Source organism: Pelodiscus sinensis, chromosome 2, assembly GCF_049634645.1.
Source record: "Pelodiscus sinensis isolate JC-2024 chromosome 2, ASM4963464v1, whole genome shotgun sequence".
NCBI classification, from domain to species: Eukaryota; Metazoa; Chordata; order Testudines; family Trionychidae; genus Pelodiscus; species Pelodiscus sinensis.
In genome coordinates this window covers 163,665,614-163,692,818 of record NC_134712.1, presented here as the reverse complement: position 1 = coordinate 163,692,818, position 27,205 = coordinate 163,665,614, and the positions used below count along the sequence as shown (strand labels likewise).

General features: G+C 41.0%; 1 protein-coding gene across 3 annotated transcripts in view; it reads right to left on the bottom strand.

Moving 5' to 3' along the window:
- Positions 1-27,205, bottom strand: part of TPK1 (thiamin pyrophosphokinase 1) — a 455,370-nt gene that overhangs the window by 125,594 nt on the left and 302,571 nt on the right. For all 3 annotated transcript variants that reach the window (XM_075921715.1, XM_006124113.4, XM_075921716.1), the window contains one exon: positions 10,767-10,913. In XM_075921715.1, the coding sequence (XP_075777830.1) occupies positions 10,767-10,913 (147 nt within the window). The remainder of the gene's footprint in view (positions 1-10,766; positions 10,914-27,205) is intronic.

Genomic DNA, 27,205 nt, shown 5'->3' with positions numbered 1-27,205 from the left:
GTTATTTTGAAATAGCAGCAGTGGAGCGTCCACACTACCGCTATTTTGAAATAAGTGTTACTCCTCGTGAAAAGCAGGAGTTATTTCAAAATAACCAGCCTGTTATTTTGAAATAATGGGCTTAGTAGTGTGGGACAAAAGATTGTTTAACAGTGGCTCATCTAGAAGTTGCAGGTAACACCCTCCATGTCTCCCATTCACACATTTGAAACTCACAAAATATTCCCCACTCCATGTGTCTAATTTTACACACACAAATGATGCATACAACAGAGTAAGATAAACAGAACCAGCAGATCATGACATGAAGATCGATGGGTTACATGAAATAATTCGCTCAAACCACCTCTGAGTTATGTATATTCGTGTCCATGAGTCCATTTCATAAAGCATGGGGGAATCCGTCATAGACGCTTCAGTTGTTATTTTGAAATAACTCCCTAGCGTTAGGCTTACACCAGGATTGAGGGTGGTTAGCAGCCCTGAACACTAGACTACTCTGCAGCAGCAATCAAGAAACAAGAAGTTGTGGGGCTCTGAATTTCATCTTTTCCATTTTCCACCCACAGAAAGCAGGAGAGAGGAATGAATGGTCCTCATGGAGATAATTCTGGCATCTGCCTTCCTCACATGAATCTGCTCAGTTGTCATTCAATTAATTACATCAATGTTTCCATTATCCCCAAGTGATTAGTTATTGCCAGTGCCTTTCTAGTTCCCAAATTCCAGTGGCATGGAAGATGTGGGTCTCTCTTGCTTGTATGCAAATTTAAACAAGTTTGCTGCTAATGATAATTTCTGACTTTGGTATGCTTCAGTTAAGCCTGCTTCTTTGGTGACCTTCCACTGGTGGCTTCTCTCTCAGGTATATCCCCTGCCAGTAGTTATAAATTGGAGAAAAATGCCTATTTATTAGGAAGAAGCTTTTAATTTTATTTCCCCCAAGAGAGATGTGAGGTATAAACAGGAACCAAATATGGTGACCTCTATTTGCCTCAGAAAAGGCATTCTATTGTACTATACTTTCAGCAGCATATATGTAAGAAGCTTAAAAATGTCTCCGTTTGAAGAAGCAAATATTTGCTTTACTGCAAGCACTTTGGTTTCTCAAAGGGAACCCTGCAAGCTAATTACTGGTCCATTAGATAATTTATTTCTTGAATCAGCTCAAAAGGATTCCCCTCTGGTTCCAGCTCCTTCATCTGCCTGAAGACTGTAATTCCATTACCAAAGAATGGAAAAATTAAAATTAACCATTCCGAAACAGATGTAGAAATCAGTGAAGTTTAGATATTTCCCTGTGGAGAATTCAATGAGCATTACAGACTGGATAGAAAATGGGATACTATACCTTTAAATTTGCAGGCCTTAAATTTGCAGCACATAGGCAAATACTTAACATTTCATTAGGTTTAACTGCCATGTGCTTAAATCTAATGTGTACAGGTTGGACCTCCCTGGTCCAGCTCCTTCGGGACCTGACCAGCCCTGGACAAGGGAGTTTGCCAGACTAGGGGAGTGAGGGGTCCCAGCTTCCCCATTGGGGTCCTCTCCCCAGCCACTGGGCTCCTCTGCCCCCGACCCTATGGCTCCAGTGGCCCTGCCAACTCTGCTGCCCCACTGGCACATGGACTGTACTGACCTGAGGGCTCCACGGCCTCAGCAGCCCCATGAACTGTGCTGCCCCGTGGCCCTGGGTTGACACCGTAGGCTCTGCCAGATCCCGTGGACAGTACAGCCCTGAGGGCAATACTAGCTATCAGAAGTCAGCAGATCTGATCATTGGCAAGTCCTATTGACTTAAAGAGGATAGACTTCTGCAGGGTGTCTAACAGCACCATGACGGATGCTCTAGGGATGATCCTGGATAACCGCAAGGTTTTGGCATAGCTAGGGATATATCTGTACATGGATTGGAATAATAAAACAATGTTGGCAGTAACAGGAAAAAAAATCATATTTCAAAGTCACTTTCAGTGGTTTGATTGAATAGCTCTCACTAAGTCAGTAAGGACATGTGCTCATTTATCAGAATGGAATCGCATTCTCCCCTGAGCCTCAGATATTACTGAATATAATCCTTCTTTCCAAGCTGGTTCTGAAGTAACAATAAGTAAATTTAATCAGTCCATACATAGCTAGCTCTACTATGAAGGCAGAAACAGAATTAACACTCATACTAGAAGGGATTAGAAAAGCCTGAGCAATTTTACAAAGGGATCAAATTTAACAGACCTTTTTTCAATATATAGTTATGGCAGTAGAGCATGGATAAACTCAGTTCTCCAAGATTTGATCTTTCAAAAACATTTTTGAGTTTTCCTGGAAAAGGAAAGAATCAGCCATTGAAACCTTGATCAGACTGAGTATTAAGCATTCTGAATTTTCTGGTTTATGTAGTAGATAAAAATTGAATTTCAATTTCTAACATCTCAATTTCCCTGGCATTTACATTCAGTCTAGAAATGCAAGTACTCATTTTTCCTTTCTACAATTTTAATATACAATAAAATACTTGTCAGACTTTTATTTTCCTTCCAGAAGCATCTGTTTGTATAGCTTACAGACTCATGACACCTGTCAAATTGTCTACAGTTCTGTTCCAGAATATGATCTGATGAAGTGGGTCTGGCCCACGAATTAAACCATCTTATTAAGTCTTTAAAGTGCTACATAGTTTTTCCTTTTGTTTTAGAATAATAGGGAAGATACTTGTTAAGAATTTCACCTTCTTACATACCCCACCTACCATGAGAGTCCTGCTCATACTGGAAGTGGGAAGGAAACCACAACAATTCCATGTTTTCCCTTACAAAGCATCTTATGAGAAATTCACCCCGAATAAGGCAGTAATATAGGAGAATAAGCCAACCAAAATGACGGTCTCCCAATATTTATCATCATTATGAAGAATTGTTTATATGACAAATGAAAATGTTATGCATTACAAATGAAGGCTATTATAGTATTGCAAAATATATTAGCAAAAAGCAAAATGACAAAGAAAGTGAAGAGCTACAGTGCCAACATGAAAATCCCATCCCTGATAAAATTAGTCTTTTTAATAGAAAGCTTCTTTTGGTACAGTGCACTCTGTTCCCATATCAGTTATTTAAAATAGTAATATTGAGTCCCATTATGACATTTAGGGGTCAACAGCAAGATAAGTAACTTCCCAGGAGGAACTTTATTAGGTTCAAGATGCTCTAATATGCTCATATAAGGACTGTTGTGGGACCGAATTAGAAGTTTGAGCAAAGATTGAACATCTGATAGCAGAACTATACGAGAGTAGTGAAATGTGGATATTGACTCAATCACACGTCCACATTTAGGAAATACAAAGGTAATCAAATTAATTTGCTGCCAGTTCAATCAGTATGATCTTGGAAGATAAATCTCTTAGGAGGTTAATAGGAGCTACAGTTGTGTGATTAATCAAACTGGCCACATGAAAATAGAGTGTTTGTTTAGGAATGAAAAACATACCTCATGTTGGATAGTAGCTGCTTGGATAGATTAAGCTGTTATATCAAGCTTACACCTGGAAGCATTGTCTTCACGTTTCCTGGCAATTTAGTGTCCTATCCTGCAACCCTTGCTCATGGGAACTGACATTATATATTACCTTTGAACTCACAGCAGTCACTTGCATGGGTATCGACTTTGTGTATGCAAGGGTTGTGTATGGAAAGCACATAAAATCTTTACTATTTTACATGTGTGCCTGCATTAAATAGAAAAAATTGGTAAGTGTCTGCGGTCATACACTGCCAATGGTCACTCCACCAACCCTATCAAGGGCTCCGTCAACACCTGAATTACATCGTCTCAAAGTTCAGCATTATTCTAAAACACTCTTCTGAAAAGTCATGTAATACGATACTTCTCTTCTGATATGATACTAATTATGCAATTCAAAAGGGTAACGGATTACAACATTATTAACTTTTTTAAATTTAATATTTATACATTTGACAGTAATCATGTGTCAGTAGTGGAAAAAAACAACTTACACAAAGGATTGGTATGATAAATTTCCCCTTAGATTTTCCTGCAGCAACAGCAAAACAGAGGATTCTACCCAACTCTTAAAATCTGAATGGGAAAAAGTTCATCATATCTGGATCAACTCAATTTAGTAGATGCAGAATACAAGTGGTGATAGTTACACATCATTTCTGTATTTTAAACCCGGCTACTGTAAAACAGACCTTGACCAAAAGAAATAGAGGCTTTCATAGGCCACTTTTATATAGTGTAATCAAAGCTGCAATACTACAAATGAAATCCTACTGATATTTTCCAAGTGAAAGGCTGGAGCTGCCGTGCCATGGCCCCATCCCTCCCTGGGAAAGCTGTCCTGCCGTGCTGCGGCCATAGCCTTTGGTGGTCAGGCATGAAAGCAGTTTTGGGAAGGCTGTGCCTCACCTTGCCTAAGTTACCAGCCACCCATGCTCATTATGAATGTCAGTACGAGTGAAATCAGGACTTTACAGGTAGAAAGGCAATAGGGAACTAATCTGGCAATGATGCTGACTCCTCAGAGACCACTTCTCTTAGTTGGAGGTGGAGGTGCAATTCCCACCTTGAACAGACATGCTTCAACTAATTCTCCTTGAGCCAGCACACTAAAAATAGAAGCATAACCGTTAGGGGAGCCTGAAGTACGAACTTAGCCCATGCTCCTCCTGCTCATGTTATTGCAACTACACTAGTTTTAATGTGCCAGTTCAATTAGAGCTCGCCCAATTCTGTCCACTCAAAGGTTAAGTGACTTGCCCTAAACTACACCCTGTATTGGCAGTAAAGCGGAGGAAAAAACATCCACAAATCCTGACCCACAGACCTTAGATTTAACAAGAAGCTCGCATTCCTAATATCATCAGCATTCTGTTTCCCTTCTCAGTTTCTATGAGCATTATCACATTCCTCATTATTTCTTATGGGAAGGAAAAAACACCAGGAAGTGCTACAGCATGGAAGAAACAGGTCATGCAGCATTCCAGGAGAGTTAAATAACTGACAAAAGTATGTTTGTGCAACATATTTTCAAGTACAAGTAGCAATACTTCTTCCCACCTCTCAACAGTGAAATCTTGCATAGGGAACACGGAACTCCGTTCAGTATAATGAAAAGACATGCCTCATTAATTCTTGGACATCTTCTCATTTCTTGGTCATAAATCCTATTACCTTGTATTACAAACTGCCATAAGACTCACAGATAAAAGATAATTTATGATCAGTGTACAGAAGCTAATGTTTCTGTACTCCTGAGAAACACAGTACCCAAAAATGAGAAAGTAGATATGTGAAATCTTAAGCTATTCATACTGAGCATGGCTGGCATGATAAACACAACAGAGGACCTAATGTTCTTCAGCCAGAGCGTAGCCTAATGGTAATTGACATGAGCGAAATTTCAAGCATAAAAATATGCACTGTTACATAAAATATCCTGCTCCTTATTAAGGGTTCTTTTTTCACCAAAGAGAGAAAAATACGATCACTATTCCAGGTGGAGATTTTATATGTTCTATTTAATTTTTTGCTTAAATCCTCACATTGAAAATTGCTTCAAAGGAAATTCTGGAGCATCTGCTCTGCCTCCCTATATATAATTGGAGGAATGTGACATATTAAAAAAATATAATTTTCATTATAATTCGTCTTTGCTTTGAAAAAAATCGAAGTGCTCGCTCTATAAGTGTTTGGCCTAAAAAACAAAACTCTTGATATTATTTTACCCATTTTACAGACAGTGAAATAAAGGCACAGAAAGAGGTTGAGCAGCTTACTAAATGCACATGAACCAATGGCAGCTCTGCTTCCCTGACCTAATCATGTTGCTCACTTCTATAAATTCATCATACATAGAATTCCATTGGTCAATTCATTCCTGTTAAGATTCACAATGAATGAAGTTGTAGATTATTCTTATAAATTATAAAAACCTGATGTTAAATTGATCGCATTATATACTTTCAAAACACATTTTATGGACAGGGATTGTAAGTGGTTTACCATAAACACTTACTATCCTCTGACAAATATATTAACTTATAATGCAGGCTAATGCAATGAACACTAACTGGGACTACTTCTTAAAACAATCCAGAAACGTAAACTCCCGTAAGACAGTGGCAGCCTGTTTAGGAAGTGGCATATCTCAATAAGATGACAGAACACTGGTGTTCTGGGATCAGCAGCAGCTTCCAAATCTGTTGGTCTTCAGGACCCAAGGAAAGGCTCACCCTTTATTCAGGCTTTTAGGGATTGAGAAAAATGATAAAGATTGGTGTTTTTCTCTCTATTTTGATTATAAACCAAAAAAGCAAACAAACTAATAAGGAAGCTACATAATACATAACTAATAATATACTCCTATGTTAATAGGAAAGTCTATTATTTTGGAGGTAAAAGGCTTTTTTGCTCATACTTTGCTGAGCAACAACAAAAATGGATCCTTCTTCCCAAAGATATTATGCTTTCAGAGTTGCATGCTACATGAACATGAAAGATTTCCTAGCTAGACATTGTAGCAGTTAAGGGCAACTGTGCTTATGTTCTCTCAAAGGCACTTATTTTCAGTCTTCTGGCTCCCAGCAGTTGCCTCACTTGGGCAGAAACCCTAGCTTTTCCCTCCCTTATAGGGATATACCCAAACTTTTATATTCCTTCATATACGGTGGGTCTATATAGCACCCTAAACTCAAAATAAGCTACGCAATTGAGCTATGCAAACTGCATATCTTATCTCAAATCTATTTAGAAATAGCTTATTTTGAAATTTGGTGAGTCTACACAGCGCCAAATTTCGAAACAACACTATTTCGAGCCATCCCTTATCTCTTGTGCAACGAGGTTTACTGGGATGGTGAAGTAGAGTGCCCATTATTTCAAAAAATATTTCGAAATAACCAGCAGCTTGTATAGACGTGGGGTAGCTATTTTGCGATACCTCCGGTATCCTGAAATAGCCATTCAGTGTAGACGTACCCATAATGTTTTATTCCCAGTAGGGATGTGAGCCACTTGTTGACTAGTGACTCGACTAGTTACTCTCCAACCCCCCCTTGCTTCCTCTGTCAGAGAGAGGCAACAAGGGGACGGGTGATGGAGCTGCTGCTTGGGGGAGCTGGCTTAAAAGCTGGTTCCTCCACCACAGCACCATCTCCGCGGTGGGTGGGTGGGAGGAAGAGGAAGCAGGGGAGGCAGAGGTGCAGCGAAGCACTGGGTGCCAGCCAGGACAGCTAATTCCCAGCTCACGCCTGGTTCCCCACATTGCGCTTCAGACTTTGAAATGCATGAAGAGCCTTGTGGCTCCTCATGCATTTAAAAGGCAGAATCGCAGCGGGGTTAGCAATCAGGCCCTGCTGTGGCTCCGCAGTTTCCCCTCCTATCAACTAGTCAATGGAAATTCCATCAACTAGTCGATTAGCTGATTAAACGCCATTTAACATCCCTAATTCCCAGGTATCCAAACTACTGTCTTTTAGCGAATATACCCCACACCTGAGTAAACCCCGCACCCGAATATACCCCGCAGTTTTTGCAGTTTGAGTAAAAAAAAATCTGGTATACCTCGTGCACGAGTATAACCTGCAGGGTATACAAGACTTTTTTTCAAACTGTGCGGGGGAGGGAGAGGGCTTCTACGGGTCGGGGGGGAGAGGAATTGGCCACCCTCCGGGTGGGGGAGCACTCACCCCCCTGGGTCCCACACGGCCGCACAACCTCCAGGTGGGGGAATGAGAGTGCTCCCCCGCCCCTTCCTGCGGCCGCACAGCCTCTAGCCTCCGGGCGGGGGAGCACTCATCTCCCAGTTCCTGTGCAGCCGCAGGAAGGTGGAGGGGGAGCGCTCCTGCGCAGGAACCGGGAGATGAGCACTCCCCTGCCCGGAGGTTGGTGGCTGTGCAGCGGGGGAGCGCTCACCACCAGGTGAGTAAAAAAATTTTTGTATACCCTGCACTTGAGTATACCCCACAGGGGGCTGCAGAGTTTGTAAATACGAATATAACCCGTGGGTTATATTCGCTAAAATACGGTACCTAAACAAGCCAGCATCAGTGCTTTTCTTTTCCCTCAAAGGCTATCAACAGAGTTTCCCACAATTAAAAGTAAACCACAGCTCTCTCTAAGCAAGCATATTTATTCTTAGGGTAAAAGCATCAGAAAGAAAATGTATTAAAACAACTAAGGGATCTACTCATACTCATATACTAATAAGCTTACCACAGATTCCCCCCCCCCCCCCCCCCATCACACACACTCTGCAACAAAGCCTCTGGTAGGATGTCAGTTCTTTAAACTCAACCAAGAGTCTTTTCCAGGGTCATAAATTCTTAGCAGCTTCAGTGTGAAGCAAGAACCCAAACTATGCATATCAATCTGTTTCTTTATACAACTTAGGCCTTGAAGCTCCTGCCTCCAAAAAGAGACTGCAAATAATGGATCTTGTTTCCGGGCCTACCTTCCAAAACATTGTGGTTCTGAATAACAGGTGGACAGCACTTGGTTTTACCTCACTCCATGTATTTCCCAGGAATTTCCCTTCACACATATTGTCCCATTGTCCCCAAAAAACCATTCTGTCTGCCACATTGTCCGGTATAGTCCTTTGATTATCCAGGCCCACAATAACATATAAGCTTAACATTTCATACAATGGACTCCAAAGATATTCAGTAGGTTTTCCTCAAGGATTGCCACGTCATCATTAATTTTATAATTTGTCTTTGTCTTAATGTATCATGATATCCCACTTCTTTGTTCCACAGACTTGCCTTATTTAAAAAACAAAACAAAACAGTTCATTTTCCACTGTGCTCAAATTCTCTCCAGCCTTCATTTTAAATTACAAAGGAAAAAGAGCAGTCATTTTCTGCAACTATTTACAAGAGAAAACTATACTGTAAGCCTAAATTGAATGCAATAGTAAGAAAAGTACTCTCAGTTTAGGAATATCCTATTTATAAACTACTTATTTGATCTTATTTGGAAAACAGAGGGTTAAAATAATTTTCTAAAAAGACCATGGCAACAGATGGAAGATACTGGAGATAAGTTTAAACTAACAATGAAACAGAATTGTGTGTCAGTTAGCTTTAAGATTCTGCCCCTGGAACGTGACTTTTATTTCTGAATACAAGCAACAGCCTGGAGTTATAAAAGTCATCAGCTGGCAATACTGTACATCAGCCAGAAACAGAGTGGGAAAAAAAGTACTATCCTGTGTCAATGAAAAATAGCATTAACATGTTTTGTAAAAAGTGTAATAAAAGTAGTAAAAAGTTATCAGTAAAACAATCAAACAAAAAAAAAAAGCCCCAATCCACTTAGCAACAGTGCATAAGTAATAATGATACAAAAGACTTTAGTTCAGTTTATTGGAGGGAGGGAGGGAGGGAGGGAGGGAGGGTGTGTGTGTGTGTGTGTGTGTGTGTGTGTGTGTGTGTAAGGGACGCATTATTCCTTCAAAAATCACAATCTTAACTCTGACATTTTAAAAGCCACTGATTAAAAAAAAGAATTAAAATAGATGTGTGATAAAATCACACATTTTAAATGCTATTCTGGGCATTCCTATTCTTATTGGAACTCTTAAAAATGCTCTAACTAGCCTGCTCAAAAGTCTCCTAAAATTAATTTAGTGTCAGTACAGAATGGGCAAATCATTCACGTGTAAATTACTTCCTACTTTCAGATTTGATCGCAATTATCCTTCAGGCCTGGTTTTTCCTCACTTTGTTCCCTATCTGGCCTTTTAGATTTGCAACCAATAATCAGAGTCATTCCTTGTCAAACTGGAAAATGAGCTCCAGTGCCCAGCATCCCTCTTGCAGACAGAGTACCTCACGTTGATAATGTAGAATTTGCCTCTGTGGATTTAAATCTCCAATCTTTTATAGAACCTCATTAATGCTTCTCAGATTACTGTGAAGCATGCGTATATAGTATAAGCTTTGTCATCAACTTTGCCAGTGAATCTCATTCTATAAGAAAAGTATGCAGCCTGTTAAACGTCTAGAAATCCAGTCACCAGAAAAAGTATTTCTAAACAGAAGGCTATAAGCAGCTGTCGGGGGGCCAGGGGTGCTCAGAGTCAGATTTACGTTCTAAATTAAATCTTAAAAGTGAAAGCTGTGCAAAATATCATGTGTGCTATTTTCTGAATCAAAATTTGAACACTACAAAATCAGAACATTTTCAAATAGAGTCTCTGATTAATCACATGTCAATTTCAGTCATGAATTGCAGCACTCTGATTATATGAGGATTATGGCTAACAGGTTTGTCAAACTCTTCAACTTTCCTCCTCTCTCTCTCTCATGTGTCAGTCATATATATTTCTGTTTAAAATGAAAAACAAAGGGAAGGGGGGGAGCTAGATAAGTTTAATTCTACTGGAATTTAATTTAGAAGCTCAAACATTTTCCCTTCATAACCAAGCTCAAAACTGAAAAAGTACTGGCTTTTACTAACTTTTCACTTGTTTAGTTTCCCACTCTCTATTTAAAATTTATTCTTGGTGAGTTAACTTTAATGTCTTCAGGCAGAAAGAGCAAAATATACCATTCCTGCACTGGTGCAACCATAAATCATCTCCCAACAAACAGCAATATATTTTAAATCTAGAGCCTGATGTACAATCCTGAAGCAAGCAGTATCCCCACTGAGAGAAATGGCAGTTTTGACTGTTGGAATTGCAGGGTCAAGTGACTTTCATGTTTTTTTGTGATCTTACACTTCATTTCACTTACAGGCTGAAGCAGGTAGATGAGGGAGCATTCTTGAATAACTATAACTGGAACAGGAGTGATGTTAGTTGCATGGAAGAGAGTCTCCACTGATGCCATGATTTGGTCAAAACGTCCCCCAAGTCCACCCAAGGTCACAATCATATCAATCTAGAAGAAAAAAAAAATCAAGGTAAAAAAGGAGAACTTTAAGAACAGTTATTTAAAAAAAACAGTTTATACGATGGGACCTCAAACAAGGTTTTAACTACAGAGACTTTTGCCCAAATGAACAGTCCTTTGGAGCAGGTATGTTACTCCAAGATTTGGCAATTTGCCTGACCGATGACTTCTACAGTATCTATGGGCTACTGCTGGCATGTTTGCAATTCCACTAACTTCAGTTAATTTGGACCTATGCCTTTTTGAACTCATTGGCAGCTCAGACATCCAGATCTTCAGAGATCCTTTAACTCACATTAGTTGCCCAAATGCTCATTAATTAAACCCAACAGCAACAACGGATGACACTTTTGAAGATAGCATCTGTAAAGACACTTGTGCTGTGCAGCTATAAGAAAAATAGAGCCTGCCATTAATGTCATTCTAGTACCACTGAATGTTATCATGTGATTCCTGGGTTAATAAAATGTCATGTATTTTTCACAGCTGTCAACTAATGCTTTATAAATTCAAGGTTAGTGATGGTTCATCTGATAACTAAAGAACAGTTATAACATCACGCATGCACATAATATTTTTCATCCACAGATCTGAAAGTCCTTTAACAAATATAAATATTATCCCCATTTTACAAGAGAGGAAAACAAAGTAAATAAATTGATTAGTTCTTTAATCCAGGAGCAGACCCATCAATTGGATTGGGCTACTCAATCAGTTTAGTATTAATCAGTGTAAGGATAGCAGAATCTTGCCCTGAGTGATCTACATTTTGCCCAACAAGTCAGTGACAGAGCCAGGAACAAAAGCTCAGGTCTCCTGTACAGTTCCCTAACCAGCAGAAAATGCTGTTTGGAATAAATCACAGTCTGGTTCCAACCTCAACAGTCACTCAACAAGCAAGGCACAACCTCTGTATGTTGCACCTTCCCTTACCAGTAAAATGGTAACATTTACCACTCTTTGTAAAATGTTTTCAGATCCTCAGACATAAGGTACTATCTACATGTAAACTATGAGTATTATTAGTACCATAACATAGGTCACTTATGCTCAGTAATTATTTTTTTAAGATGCTATTTTCACATTAGTCATAACTAGAGCTTTGCCACAATGTAGCTCTAAAACTTTTACAGTCTGCTTTGACAATGGCCATCTGGTGGATTTTCTAGTTTTATAGCGCTTTAGTCTACAGCCAGGGCAAATACGTGACATTTTACTCAACCCATGGGCCACATAATGGTACTTTGTGTATCTGGAATGATATATTAATAAACATCAGCTTCTATTTTTATCACAAGGACTAGAACTTTATGATTCAATTGCCTACTTGTCTGCATGCAAATTAAGTCCTTTTCCTTTAGTCAAGAATATTGCCACGTCTTCTATTACAGTTCTACCAAAACAACCCTTCCCCCAAATCCCTACACTGAACTAGTGTAATAATTTTCCTTAGCTGTGAACATTTAAATAAACATCCAGATTCTTCCAACAGAGAAATCACTATTTTCTTATGTTGATAAAGATCACAAAAAATCCAAAATAAACTTAGGATAACCATAAAAGATTCTTACAGGTCTTCTGTTTAAAAAAGCTATACAGCCAAGGTCTCCTGTTAATTAAGCTACATTTTTCATTGTATTATTTCTATTGTAGAAACAACCTGTTTTAGTTTGACTGGAAGCAACTCCTGTTTAACAGAGCTGAATCTGATGACATATTTTTAGAAAGAAAGAATTCCTTTAAATCACTAACAGAAAGGCCCCAAATCTGCAACAACAGCATGAGAGTGGATTGTTGCACCCATCTGGAGCTCCACTGACTTCAAGGAGACTCTGAAAAGACTCACCGGGTTACCTGCATAGAACATATGGTCAGCTATAGGACTGGGGCTTTAATTATCCCCAATGATCCAATTTTCAGAGAGCTAAGCAACTGCTCTTCAGTTTTATGGCATGGGTTTTCTACCATATGGGTACCCACAAGGATTGTTTTCTTTCCTTGGGCCTTGAAGGGGAAGCATTTTATTTTGCCCTGTTGAACTATTATAATACAATTTTAATATTACACCTGGAAATATTCAGGTATACAATATTTAACGTGGGTGAATGAGAGGGATAGAAATGTGCCTAGTATTCCTCATGCACTATATTTCCCTCTCCCAAAAGAACTGCCAATTTGGATGCTGAATTTTGCTCTTAATCTATGCACAAATTATACCTCTTTCTAAGAGCAATAGGATCTCTTGGAAATAATATTGTCAAGTCTTAGCAATTATTTTGTGATACTGGCAAGAGACTGCTAGCTAAGAAAAAATAGTTTTTCTATTAAAAAGAATACTATCGTACGATACAAAACCATGTAAATATTATTTCATTTAAAATAATGGTACCACACTATTTAAAGAGATTAGCATACAATACAGTAACTTTTTTTTTTAAACAAAAATTAGTTCTTTAATGTTTTAAACATCACAGGAATATCATGCTGAGTACAAAGCTATAAAATATTAGGGTTGGGTTAAAAAGATATTCATTTTCACATGTTCTTTGTATATATTATTCAGGAACTATTAGGACTTGGCAAAACGTAATAGAACTGCGATGAGTAGGGAAGTATAGATGACAGCATCATCATCACAAAAGCAGGAAGAATACAATATTTTTGATGTTTTGACCATTGCCTTGCAAAAGAAACATGGCATCAATGGTGACAAACAGATGCAGATAATATTCTGATTTCTTTGAAGGATTTGTTCGAAGCACTAGGTGCTTCAATGCAAACATCTACTTCTCTCTTGCTTGCCTACCCACCACAAAAAAAGAAAAAAAAAATCACAGCCACACCATCCAAGACCTACAATTCCCACTTGTAAAGTCACAAACCAACAACCAAGAAATCTTCTCTGTCTTTGATATGCCTTTCAGTGTGACACAAAGACAGACAGACAGACAGACAGACAGACAACACAAATATTCCCCCTCCCCAGAAATCCTGCTTATTTTGGGCTATGAGGCAAAGAAGGAATGAATTCCTAAACCCAGAACCTCTTACAGATTAAGGGTATGTCTATACTTGCCCCCTAGTTCGAACTAGGGAGGCAAATGAAGCATATCGAAGCTGCAAATCAAGTGTGGGATTTAAATATCCCGCTCTTGATTAGCATATTCGTGGCCGGTCGCCATTTTAAAATGCCGGTCGCCCGATTTAACTTGACGCGTGTAGACGCGGTAGTCCGATTTAAAACCTTTCCCTCAAATTAACTGTTACTCCTCATGAGTGGTAACAGTTAATTAGAGGGAAGGGTTTTAAATCGGACTACTGCGTCTACACGCGGCAAGTTAAATCGGGCCACCAGCATTTTAAAATGGCAACCGGACGCGAATATGCTAATCAAGCGCAGGATATTTAAATCCCGCACGTGGTTTGCAACTTTGGTATGCTTCATTTGCCTCCCTAGTTCGAACTAGGGGGCAAGTGAAGACATATCATAAGACTTATCCATCTTTAAATGATATACTTGTGAATTCATGTTACAAAGGATTTCAGGAGTTACAGCAAGGAAGTATGTTAATATTACTCTATTGTAAGAAAAATACGTTACAAATACTATCTTAGCGTCACACTGTGATCCAGCAGCTCAAAGACACTGTGATTTCTCTCTCACCCAATAAGAGTCAGTTCTGAACCCATGGTAACCAAGAGGAATAAAGGCTGCCATCACATCATGATCAAGTTGCCTAGTTTTTGCTACCATTCCTATTGTGAATATGGAAATGGAAAACTGGCTTTTAACAATATTCCTACGTATACATTGGTCTCACTGATTTTCTTCTTTCATATGTGGATAGATTAATAATATATTAATTAGAGATTAAAAAGATGTACATTTAAAGGAACAGGTAAAAGGGAGAAAGGGATGGAGCTAGGGAGCAGAGTGAAATGAGTGAAAAAAGTTTCCTAGGTATATGTTGCTATGTATCTAGAAGCCAAATACAAAGTTGAGAATCACACAGAGCAACCACTTTCCACTCTTTTGCAGCACCTTCACAATCAGTCCCTGGTTGAATGTCAGACTATTCTATCTAGACTCTCATACTGTGGTCATTGTACTAGGTACCACGAACATGCAGATCACTGTGGGTTGGTCTTTTCAAGAGGAAAGAGCACAATCTCCCAAGAACTAGATGGTAAAAGGCTTCTCTTATTTGTTGCCATCTCCATATCTTACAGCAACCTTGAGACCGTGCACTGTGGAAGACCCAGACCAGGGGGGGTGATGGTAGTTTGATAGAAGATAAATATACTGGCACTGGATGAATAGTTTTCCATTTGCTGAGTGACTAAGGCAGAGACTGCTGCTGAACAACCAGAAAGATCCCGGAGCCAAATTAAAGGCTTGCCAGAAGCAAGAGAAAGAATGGGTAATCAGAACGCCTGCAGCCCATTAAGGACTTGCTGGGCCTAGTTTAAAAGGCTCCCCTTCAGGGAGGATGACGAGCTAAGGATTGGGAGTGAAGAGGTGCACTGTGGAAGAGTTGATAGGATGTGGTCAGGTACAAGGAGGAAGATGCTGGGAAGGGTTTTATGGAAAGTAGCCCAGGGAAGGGCTGTAGTTCTGGTGGTGGAGGAAACACTACATGTTGCCACTATCATTAGGGTCCCTGGAATGGAACCTGGAGTATAGGGTGGGCCCAGGTTTCTCTCAAACCTGCACACACCACTGCAGAGCCTACACCTGAAAGGGGAGGTTAAGACTAAAAAGGGGTTTCATCCCAAACCTGTTTAATTGGCTTATGATGAAAGTGGCTCAGTAGTCTGTGACCCCTGATCTCCAGTAAAGGGAGAGAGACAATGTTGAGGGTCACAGTGAGCCTCTGGAGGCAAGTGCTAACTGCCTAGAAGCACAGGACTGCCAAGGCAAAGCCAGAGATCTGCCACAGGCACACAAAGGGAAAATATCTTCCCATTGATGATAAGGTAAATAATCTGGGACCATTCTTCAAAGGGCATTTATATACTGAAAGATGACTGGAGAAATGTCCCAGAGTTAGGTTTACTGTCTCTTGGTAAAACTGTCCCAAGTTTGATCCATTTAGAATAAAAATCCATTTAGAATACAAACTCTTTCCACCTGGGTTTGGCTTCACCAGCTCTTTCAAACACATGTGACACTGGAACCTACGCCATGTTATGATCTCTCAGATTAAAACTGAAGGACACATGACTGGAGACTGATCCTTCCAGGACTTCACTTACAGGCTTTCAGGGATGAACAGCTACGGGACCAAATATTGAAATCTCTCTCAGAAGACTGGGCAAAACCAGTTTAGTGCTGCACAGTTCAGTCTTATTACAGTTTAAATGCAGATCAGCAGCACTTTCTGATCAACAGTATAAAAAGCTCCCAGGAAATTGGTCATATGAGCACAGAGGCTTTTTTGAACACTTTCCGATGATGGAGATCATCCACCTTTAGTGCCATGTCCTGGTTAGAAACTTGATTGTGGAAGGGCAGAATGCAGTTTACAAACCAGAACTAGTGAAAGAAAGGACAGATAAAAGGAAAGAGATTATCCCTTTGTCCTTGACATTTAAAAAAAAATATTCCCAATCACCTATCCCTCACAGCTATTGGAGAGCGCTGCCCTTCATTAGTTGCTTACAACACATAAAGAGGTTGCTCGGAGAGTCAAATACCTTACCATTATCCAGATGCCTGCATTTATATACTGAAAGATGACTGGATAAATGGCCCAGAGTTAGGTTTATTGTCTCTTGGTAAAACTGTCCCAAGTTTGATCCATTTAGAATAAAAATCCATTTAGAATACAAACTCAGCGTGCAAACTCAATTTCCAGTTGTATTTTTTCTGCTTCATACATCAGCAGCACCATTGAAGATTTTGCCATTTGGCAAGTAGTTGACAATTCCTTCAATGATGCATGAAGCAGGATAGTTTTCAATTCACCTTCCTGTTGTTGTATTAGTTCTCGAGTGCTAGCTGAAGTATAGTCTCTTTATTGTGATTTTACTTAGTGCCTTGCGATATATAAATTTAGTAATTAATATTTCACAAGTTTTGGGCCAAGTAGTTCCTAAAATAAACATCTTTTGGTTTACAATACATGTTGGCCCTTCATTTCCTAGCAAAATAATCATATATCAACATCAGAAGTTTGCTCAGGTACAATCCTCTTACCTCCAGAAACAACTTGCTCTAACCATCTAACTCTCCAAGGGAAAAAGAACTCTCAGATGATGCCTGTCGCAGTATCTCAGATGATAGCCCTCAATCAATTTAATTGTCACCTCACTGATTCCATTAATCTTGATGTTATTTCGTTCCAGGTCAGTTACCAGCTCCCGCACAGAGTCTCTTTCACTTCTTCAGTTCCATCCCTCACGTTTTTCCTACAATAGTGTTCTATTCATAGACTTTGTTAATTTTTAAGAAGGGAGGATTCAGTGCAATAGCAGCAATAATATGCCAGTGGATCGTGTTGGTCTGTTTAAACTAAACAACATATTTGATAGTGCATCCCTTAGCATCCGGGGAAAAAGATGAAAAGCAAGCTGTGTCCCGGAGTGCACGGCTTCTGCTCCCCCTCTCCCCCACCTTGCACCTGAAATGGCGCCCTTGGCTGGCTTGGAAACAAAGAGAACTGGAGACCCACGTCAGAATAAAGATCACCTTTGTCTTGAAGACGTGCCTGAAATAAGAACAGTTCTTTAGGTTCTGTATTCAATAAGTTTCTTTGTGAATTAAAACAAGCTATGGGTTTTCCTTTCATTTAAACTTAGTAACTTTGATCTGCCTAGTCTAACTTGCAGCCACTTAAATTCTACTGTTTGTACTTAATAAAACCCTTTTATTTATTTTCAGGACCAGTGAAACAAATTTTTACCTGGGTGCGGGTGGTGGGGGGATGACCACCACCAGTATGCATTTCTCTTTCTTATTGATAAAGAGGGCGAACATCCTCATGAGCTTTCTTTGTGTAAAATTTTTACTCAAAGAAAAGATGGATTTATTTGGGATTTTCATCCCTTTTGAGAGTTGGTTTCCTGGGTGCTGTGCCCTAGAACTGCATCCTCCCAGAGCTGAAGTGGTTCAATGACTGCACTGCTCTTGGGGGGAGTGGCTACTCCAATTCTGTGCTTCGTCTGGGGAGAAAGGGGAGAGCAGAGAATCTGGCCTAGCAGGAACCCAAGTGAGCAAGAAGGCTGGTGTTAATCAGCACACCGGAGAACAATCCCAAGAGTCTTCTGTGACTGTACCCTGTTACATAACCTATTAAGTGAGGCTGTTTGTGGGAGCCTACATAGTTGCTGCCCATGCAATACTTACTCTGTAGATCAGTGTTTTTTAAACTGTGTTCCGCGGCACACTGGTGTGCTGCGAGGCAATCGGAGGTGTGCCACGGAGAACAACAGAATTAAAAATGGCTGCCCTTAAAGGGGCAAGTGACCTTTTTTTTTTTTTTGGCACAACTTTCCCTTGACCCTTTTTTCCACCCTCAACCTTTTTTATTGTTTTTTATGCTCAACAAAAAATCCTTGGTGTTCCTCTTTAAAAAAAAAAAAATTGTTTGGTGTTCCTAGGTCTTAAAACGTTTAAGAAACACTGCTGTAGATAGTACTGAACTCCTCTATCAGCTAGGCACCTTTTAGAAGTACTAGATTTCTTTTAAAAAATTGAATCACTCAAAAATGGAGCATTTAAACTTGCTGCAGCAGATACTCAACTCTGAATATTAATGTTCAAACATGGAAACTAAAGTGCATTAGTCATTCATCTTTTATTTAGAGTCAACCCCTTCTGTAACTGTTGACTTTATGAAGCAGTACAGGTCTTTGGGAGTCTGTAAGCTGCACAGACTTACAACGTGCATTTGCAGATAAATTAAATAATCAGCATTCTCTACGGGGATTATGTAAAGTCTGTATCTACAGAGATGTGCTTGACAGTGAAAGTCTCTGCCCCATGGAGTTTCCATAATCAATGAATCATTGAAAACTTATCCTAATTAGCCCAGTTTTTCCATGGAAATTTATTATTTGTGAATGGTTTAAATTTCATGTTTCACTTAAATAAACTCCCTTGTTGTCTGATTACTAGTTAAAGGAATAAATTACCTGATCCAAAAAGAGGACTTATCTTAACCAAGAAATAGTCTTTCCAATGTCTTTGATGTGATTTGGTTCAAGCCCTATAAGGTTTTCTAAACAAAACTCTAAATTTATATCTAAACAGGCTTTCTTCTATAAAATTTACTGAAGCCAGTCAAGCTGTATGCCTCTTGAACTTTTGCAGGGTTTTTTTAAGTGCAAGAGTTCCAGTGAAAATCAACCACAGCAAATTCAATGAAGCAAATGTCTGCTCTCAGGGAAGAATTTAACTGAGATGCTTAAACAGATTCTCTTTTACTTTCAAAGACCAGTCCTTCACTGCACGGAAGCCTGAGCTGAAAAATACAATTCTCTGGTCTGGTAGTTTGATGCACCAATCTTAACACAGAGGATCCTGCGAAAGACTGGAGACAAAAAAGCTGGCTCAAGTATGACTGAAAACAAATTAACTGACAAAAGCAGTAACAAGTGAAGTAAGTTTTAATAAGCCTAAAAAATATAACCCCAGTCACTGGTCAAAAGTATCATGATCAACGAGGGATTATACCAGAGGCCCGAAGTTGTGCATTCAATCATTAATAGCAATAGCTGCAATGAAAGACATAGAATGTGAGTGCTTCTTGACAGCTTGCAGAAACTATCCTGTCAAGGGTCCCAGTATTAACGCACAACCAATGTGTCATACCTAAACAAAAGCAGTATTAGTGACTGTGTTTTCTGATGGGAAAGAAGAGAAATAGGCTGTTACAGGCTCAGAAAGAAGCGGAAGTTTTTTGGAAACACTGCTAACAAACAAATCCTTAAATTTCTGTTCTTTAATACCATTGCCTACATTAAATACTCATTCTTTGAGCATCCACGACCTACATTTTAAAATACCACTGTAGTTATAATACATAAGTCATTCAAAGCAGTAAGACTTCTCCTTACCCTCTGTCTCCTAATCACTAGTCAGCAGACCAATAGGTCTCAAACCCACCACTTACCACCAGACAAAAATTCCTCTCTCCTTTCATCAGTGCTCTACCAGGACTCGCTCAAATCACATTTGTTTGGCTCAAGAGATTCAAGAAAAGTCAACCAGAGAAGAGAACATTCCAAGGCAAAGCACGCTTGACTGAGAAGGCTCTGCCATTTGTAGTAGGGGGAAGCACCTCTGCAGCCCTAACGCATTGAGTGCAGAATAGTCTCAGGAAGGAAGGTCCTAGACCAGTGGTGGACAACCTGCGGTGTATGGGCCTCACGTGGGCCCACTGGGGTTCTGTGCACAGCCCGCAAGGCATTTTGTTTAGCATTGCCCATGTTCAGGGTGCCAGATTCTGCTGGTTGCCAACCACACAGTTATTTTTCTTACTGTTATTACTGAAGTGACATACACATAAAGCAAGGGCCTGTGAAGTGAGGTGCATGTTGATTGCACACAACATTGACTGTAAGAGCAATGTAATCTCTCTGCAGCCAATCTAAGCGCTACAATGTTCCATCGGCACACCCTGCAAATTCTAGGTATGCAAAAGCACTTAGCAAAACTACCCTATGCCAAGAAACTGTCTTGGTTACAACAATCTTCTGGCCCACTCTCTAGCCTAAGTTGCCCATCACTGTTCCAAACCATTCAGGGCTGGACAGGGCAAAAGCACCACTTTAAATTCCAACAGGTAGCTCAGAGTCGGAAAACACAAGTCCCAGGGCACAGATAAAGTGAGGATCTATGCCTTCTCACACTTCCTTTAACCTCAGACAACTTCCCATTCTTTTCACAATCCAGTTAAAAACAGACCACCTCTTAACCTCCTTTTTGAAAAAATCTTGCCACACCTCTGCTAGAGTCAATATGTCATTAGTTATTTTTGTCCTTTAACCCAGATAAATATTTCCATTCACTTGACGAGCAACGTAGAAAAATTTTGTTCAGCTTTGTGGGCAGAGTGTTTCAAATACACATGATTACATTTGTGTAGTTATGGATATTTAGTTGCTTAATGTATATAAAAGAGAACTGTAATAGGTTTCTTAAGCGAAGTCAGGAGAAATATCCACATCTGTTCCATAATTGGGCAGAGTCAACTCTAAATACAGTCAAGCATTTTTTTCTTTTAAAAAAGATTACAGGCAGTCCCCGGGTTACGTACAAGATAGGGACTGTAGGTTTGTTCTTAAGTTGAATCTGTATGTAAGTCGGAACTGGCGTCCAGATTCAGCCGCTGCTGAAACTGACCGCCAGTTCTGACTTACATACAGAATCAACTTAAGAACTCCAAGTGTCCCCAAGTCAGCTGCTGCTGAAACTGATCAGCAACTGATTCCAGGAAGCCCGGGGCAGAGCAACTCTGCCTGGGGCTTCCTGTAGTCAGCGCTGGTCAGTTTCAGCAGCGGCTAAATCAGGACGCCTTGGGCAGAGCAGCTGGGGTGCTGCTGGGTTGCTCCGCTGCCGGCTTCCCCGAGGCTTTGCGAAGCTGCGGGGGGGCGGGGGGGGAGGAGGGCTTTGCTCCGCATCTTCCTGGTCTGCAGACCAGGGAGACGTGGAGCAGCTTTTCTCGCCCGGAGTACACGGGCGGCGGAGTACACGGGCAGCACCGTTCGTAACATAAGTCGGATCCACGTAAGTCGGGGACTGCCTGTATTTAATTTCACCAACCACTCCTGGCACTACACCATCCTCACCTCATCTCAAGTCTTTGCCCTCACGGAGAGAACTGCCAGCTGGTGGTTCCCTCTAGGCACCCACACCCCCAGCAGTGGGAAGAGACTTCATGCACTCCCCCTACCTGCCCCCAGATCAATCGGGGCCTGGAGATGGGGAGAGCGTACAAAGTCTGCCCCCGCCCTGCAAGGGAGCGCTGCACTTAGCCACCTGTTCAGCTGGCGGTTGACTCTAAGTGCCGAGCCCCTTGCAGGAAAGGAGGAGACTTTGCATGCTCCCGCTACCCCCAGACCCACTTGCGCTCCGCGCAAAGTCTCCTCCCATCCTGCCCTCCAATGCTTGTTGCTTAAGAGACAATCTCCAGGCTTGACTCTAAATGCCATGTGCACTCCGTCCCTAGACTCTGAATGGCCTGGGAATGGGGTAGCGGCAGGGTACAGTCTGTGGAGGCCCTTTTGCCCACCCATGGCCAAGAGAGTGACCAAGAGGGCTGGGGCTCCATGATCTTGCCTGCCAGTAAGGAGCCCCCCTGCCTCAAACCTGGAGCCTGCCCCTTACCATAGCAAGCCTACAGACCATGAAGGGAGTCACTGGAAGGAGCAGCCCCCAGAGCCTCTTCTCCCCCCCCCCCCCCGACAGCCTGCCCCAGGAGCCTGATCCCTCCCCAGACAGCCTGCAGGATGTGTGTGTGGGGGGGGAACCCATTAGAGAAGGGTGCAGCCCCCGGAGCTTCTCTCCACCTATACAGTCTGCAGGCCATGGGCAAGGGGAGGCAGGCCATGACGGGAGGGGCCCTGAAGGCTGGGGTCAGCTCAAAGAGGCTGGCCAGCCTCCTGGAGTGTCTCCCCAAACAGGCTGCAGGTGGCTGCTGAGCAGGGGCGGATGAGAATTTTGCGGGGCCCAGAGCCTATTGAAGCACGGGGCTCGGGGCAGCCGCCCTGCTCGCCCTGCCCTATATCCGCTGCTGCTGCTGAGGTTAGGATAGTTTTGATCCCCATTACCAGCTGCAGGGCAGAGGGAGGCAGCTGGAGGCCGGGGTCAGCCCACAGAGAACCCCTCCCCCAACAGGTAGCAGTCTAGGAGCTCCCTCCCTGAAAGTGTGCAGGCTGAAGGGAGTGGGACCCCCCCCCAAAAGCTGCAGGCCGGGTCAGGGACAGCTGGAGGCCAAGCCAGCCAGCAGAGCCCCAATCCCCACCCGACAAGTACACAGACCTAGATTCCCCCCGATTGTGGGAGGAGCCACCTTCTGGAGAGTGCTGCCCTGGACCTTTGGGATCTGCTGCTAGAGTAGCACCACTCTCGCTGTCACGGGTGGCCCCAGTAAACCCCCCACCTTCAAGCTCCCTGTTCTGAAGTCCCAGCCCTGAGTCCTGCACCTCCCACCTGCCTTGACATCTGAATCCCCACCATTTCTTGGAACCCCCCCACCTCCTTCCCCCTATTCTGAGGCACCGACCATCTGCCTTGAGCTCCCCCACACCTCCTAACCCTCTACCCTAACCCACCCACATCCTGCCTCTCTTTATCCCCCCAACCCTCATCCCTGCCTTCATTTAAAAAAAAATACAGTAATTTAAATAAAGCATGTACATTTTACATTTTAAAAATTCCTTCAGTTGAAGGCCTCTGCTCGTGATAAAATATATGAAATGGTAACATTCTAAATACCAACAGTGAGCTTTCTAACACTGGCATCTAACATTAGGCTCAACAAGTCTATATGTAGGCCCTTAAAGTGGCCTGATTTTCAGAAGAGCAGAGAACCTAACAAATCACATTCACTTCAGTGGGCTTGGTAAATAAACTTAATAGGTCTTCCTAGTGAGTGATGGCAAGGATGGATTAGGTACTGCAGCCTCTGAGGATGTATTGGCCTTTTTTAGAACTATTGCAGTATATTCAGAGTCATCTATGAGAACTAGGCCTATCTATTTGTCATCTCTAGTTAAAGGTCTGCTATTTTCTAAGAGGGAGCAGTGGAAGCTGGGACTTGAAGTGCTGCTTTATCATGATCCTGAGGGACAAATGAATCAACATAACTAGCTGTCCAGCTGTGGGTCAGATGCCACACAGGTGTGTGTATATTTTATTACTGTATCTACTAGCAGGTGAGGCCATTGTTTACCAGGCAAAGTCATTTCGTGTAGATTACACTTACAGGAAAGTTCAAGAAATTAAATATATATATATAAGGCAAGTAAAACAATAGTTTTAAAATTGTAGGATTTCAACTTCAAACATTCAGTTTATTGAATTACCATGCATAGTAAATTTGAATCAGAAACTCGTAAAGTTTTCATTACTCTTTCCATAACTAATCTGAATTATGATGTAATTTGTAACAGTAACATTTTTCTTTGCACTAGAATGAGTTGAATAGGTGATTCGATTTTGTTAGCAAATATTTTTTATGAACTCTAATTATAGTAGTCATGACTTTTTTCCAACAAAGAACAAAAATAGTTATTCAAACCTTTCATCCAGCATATTCCGGTGTAAAAAGTAGTGCATTCAGCTAATTTGAGGGGTAAGATTGTTTATTGCAAAATTTGGTATTGGTAGGTAATCCCAATGTATGACTTCATTTTGCACAAACAAATCCACAAACAAATTCACTCTTCAAACTATATAAAAGATATAATTTGGGTCTGATTTTCCTCTTTCATCGGTGAGGCCAAAGGGGTCACAGCGGTATAAAACAAGTGTAGGAGGTGAATTAGGTTCACACAAATCAGTAGCAGAATGGTTGCCAATCTGAAGCACTAAGGAGCATGCAAGCCTATACCCATGTCCTTCACAAGTATTTATTCCTGGGGGAACTGTCTGCCATTCACCAGAGGGAATCTTCCAGAGTTTGAACAGAGACCAGTCACTGCCATTGTCTTAGGGCCTCTGGGAGATTTCTCAGGGAGTGAAGATGCTCTACCTGGCTCCTCTGCCTCAGAACTGCATCTATATAGTGCCCTTCCCAATGCCCAGAACTGCTGCCTCAGACACTTCATCTCTCTCTCTCTCTCTCTCTCTCTTCCCCCCCCCCAAATCTCAGCCTGTGTTATGAATATTCTGGGTTACCCCTTAGAAGGGGCACAATAGGTATAACCTGATACATTTCTATGCAATGTCTGTGCCTTTTAACACCATTAAGCTTTAATCATATGAAAAATACACAGATCTGCAGGAAAAAAAAATCCTGCACATATATTCCTGGTCCAGTTTCTACATCACTCCAAATCATTCTTTGGGTTAGGGTCCGTGCTCTGAGATGGAGTTTTCTCTAGCCCGCTAAGCCTTTTCTGATCTCAGATAGTCCTTTTGCTCTTGCCCCATGTGTTCTTGCATGTGTCTTTGAGCCTTCCCTGTGAATCATCTTTAAACTGTGGCTTGGTCAGATATTTCTATGTGCATAGGCAGTTCTTACGACCTAGCATGGTCTGAAAAACAACCCTGTCCTGCCAGCTCATGGAAGATTCCACATGTAATTAGAGACAATGATGCTGAAATATTTATAGTAACAACTTCAAAATATCAAGCAGAATTCATAAGCTGTATGGACAGAACCCCCAAATCATCACAGGTAGGCATTTAGTCCCTTTTGGGAAAGTGCCAAATAGCATGTTGTGCTAACACTCTCAACTTAGCAGTCACAATGAGAAACATGGGTGTTCTGCATTCCTCAGCATCAGGCATTAAGTTGACAACCCATCAGGAAAGATTTATTAAGAGCTTGTCTGGATAAAAACATTAGCTGCATATATACACTAAACCATACTCCACTGGCAGTGACATGTAGACATAGACTTGTTAACTTAACTTTCCTGAGTGTCCCTGTATAAATGGCTTCTTAATAACTAATGAAGACTTCAAATATAAACAGTCCTCAAAAGCACAGGCTTAAGGAGTGAAATCCGCTTTCGTTTATTCATCCATTATTCAGATTTACAGGCAATTTTTATAATCCAGTGATAGGTTTCAAGTGTTATCTTCCTCGAGAAAGTACAGATTGTTCTTTCTTTAACTGTTTAATCTAAAATACTATCTATTTTAAAATGGAGTTCTGAGACTTTTAATATAGCTTTATTATTCTCCCTGCTACAAACAAGGTTATAGCAGATCTCCATTTCCTTATATAGGCCAACAATATAAAAATGAATTTCATTGAAACTCCTATTGCCTTTCAAAAAGTTTAATGCTAATTCTTTAAAATTAATAAAACCATCAATGTCAATGTGGAAAGTTAAAGAAAAAAGACATTTGTTAAGGTCACTGATAATATACCAGCATTTTCATTTAAAAATCACATTCTTCAAAGGTTCACTATCTCAAAAGCTTCAGACCTAGCTCTTAAATGAAAAAGTTCAGCTTCCAACTTGTACCTTTTTCTTCCATAGAAAGTGTTTGCATGAGTTCAGTCCCTTTTCTATGCAAGAGAAACTCTCTCCCACACCACACGTTATTAATTCATGAGTATATTTTGTAGCGTGAACTGATGTTGATACTATTGGGAGATATACTACCCTGGACAGTGACTCCAAAAGTCCCTTACAGGATGTTATGATGGGTCAGGGTTATACATTACACACATGGAGAATCTAGAATACTGTGTGAAGTGATATAGGTGATTCAACAGCTGAGGATTCATCTCCAAGTCAGTACTGCATCATTGTGAAAATACAGGTATAGAATGACAAGAGGTGCCAGATTTTGAATGAATATAAAAACGCCGGCAAGACCAGTCATAGTCATTGAAGATGACATGGAATGTTTGCTGGAGCATCTGTATTAGCTCCAGCACTTGAGTCAATCCAAGTTTGGAAAATCATTTAAATTGATTGGAGACATTATTCTTCACTTCCTCTCCTCAAAACTGATTTGTAAAAAGGAGGGCACCCACAATAGCAAGGGGTTGGGTGGTGGTTAACCTAGATAACAGTAGGTTAACCTGGACAGCAGCAGGGTTTGTGGGATAGGGAGAGAAACAAGCTAGCAAGTACCAAAGATGGTGAAAAAGAAAATCTGGAAGGCAGTAAAAGCTACACGAGGCTCGACTGCATTTTTCTGACCCTAAAATTCCTGGCTGCATCTCAGAGTGCCAAGTGGAAGTGGTGTGGGGTTTAACCACTCACTTAGTGGTGACTTTTATAAAATCATTATCTTATAAACCTGTCACGAGAGAAGGAAAGAAAACGCAGGCAACATTTTCTTTCACTGAGACATATTTTAGGCAAAGTTAACTTGAATAAAGAAAGATAATTGGCCTAATTCCATTATTGTTGGCAGTTTTATAGGTTTCAAGGGAGTTGCTGATGATTGTCACTAAGAAGTAGGGATATTAGATATTGTTTAATTGAATAGTCGAGTAACCATATTAATTCCTATCGGTTACTTGACTATTCTATAGTCTCTGGGGGCCAGCAGCCTGTCCCAAGAAGCCTCATGGACCGAGGCTACTCTAGGGCTGGAGAGGAAGGAGACTGGAAAGGAGACGCTGCCATGAAGCAGCCTCTGT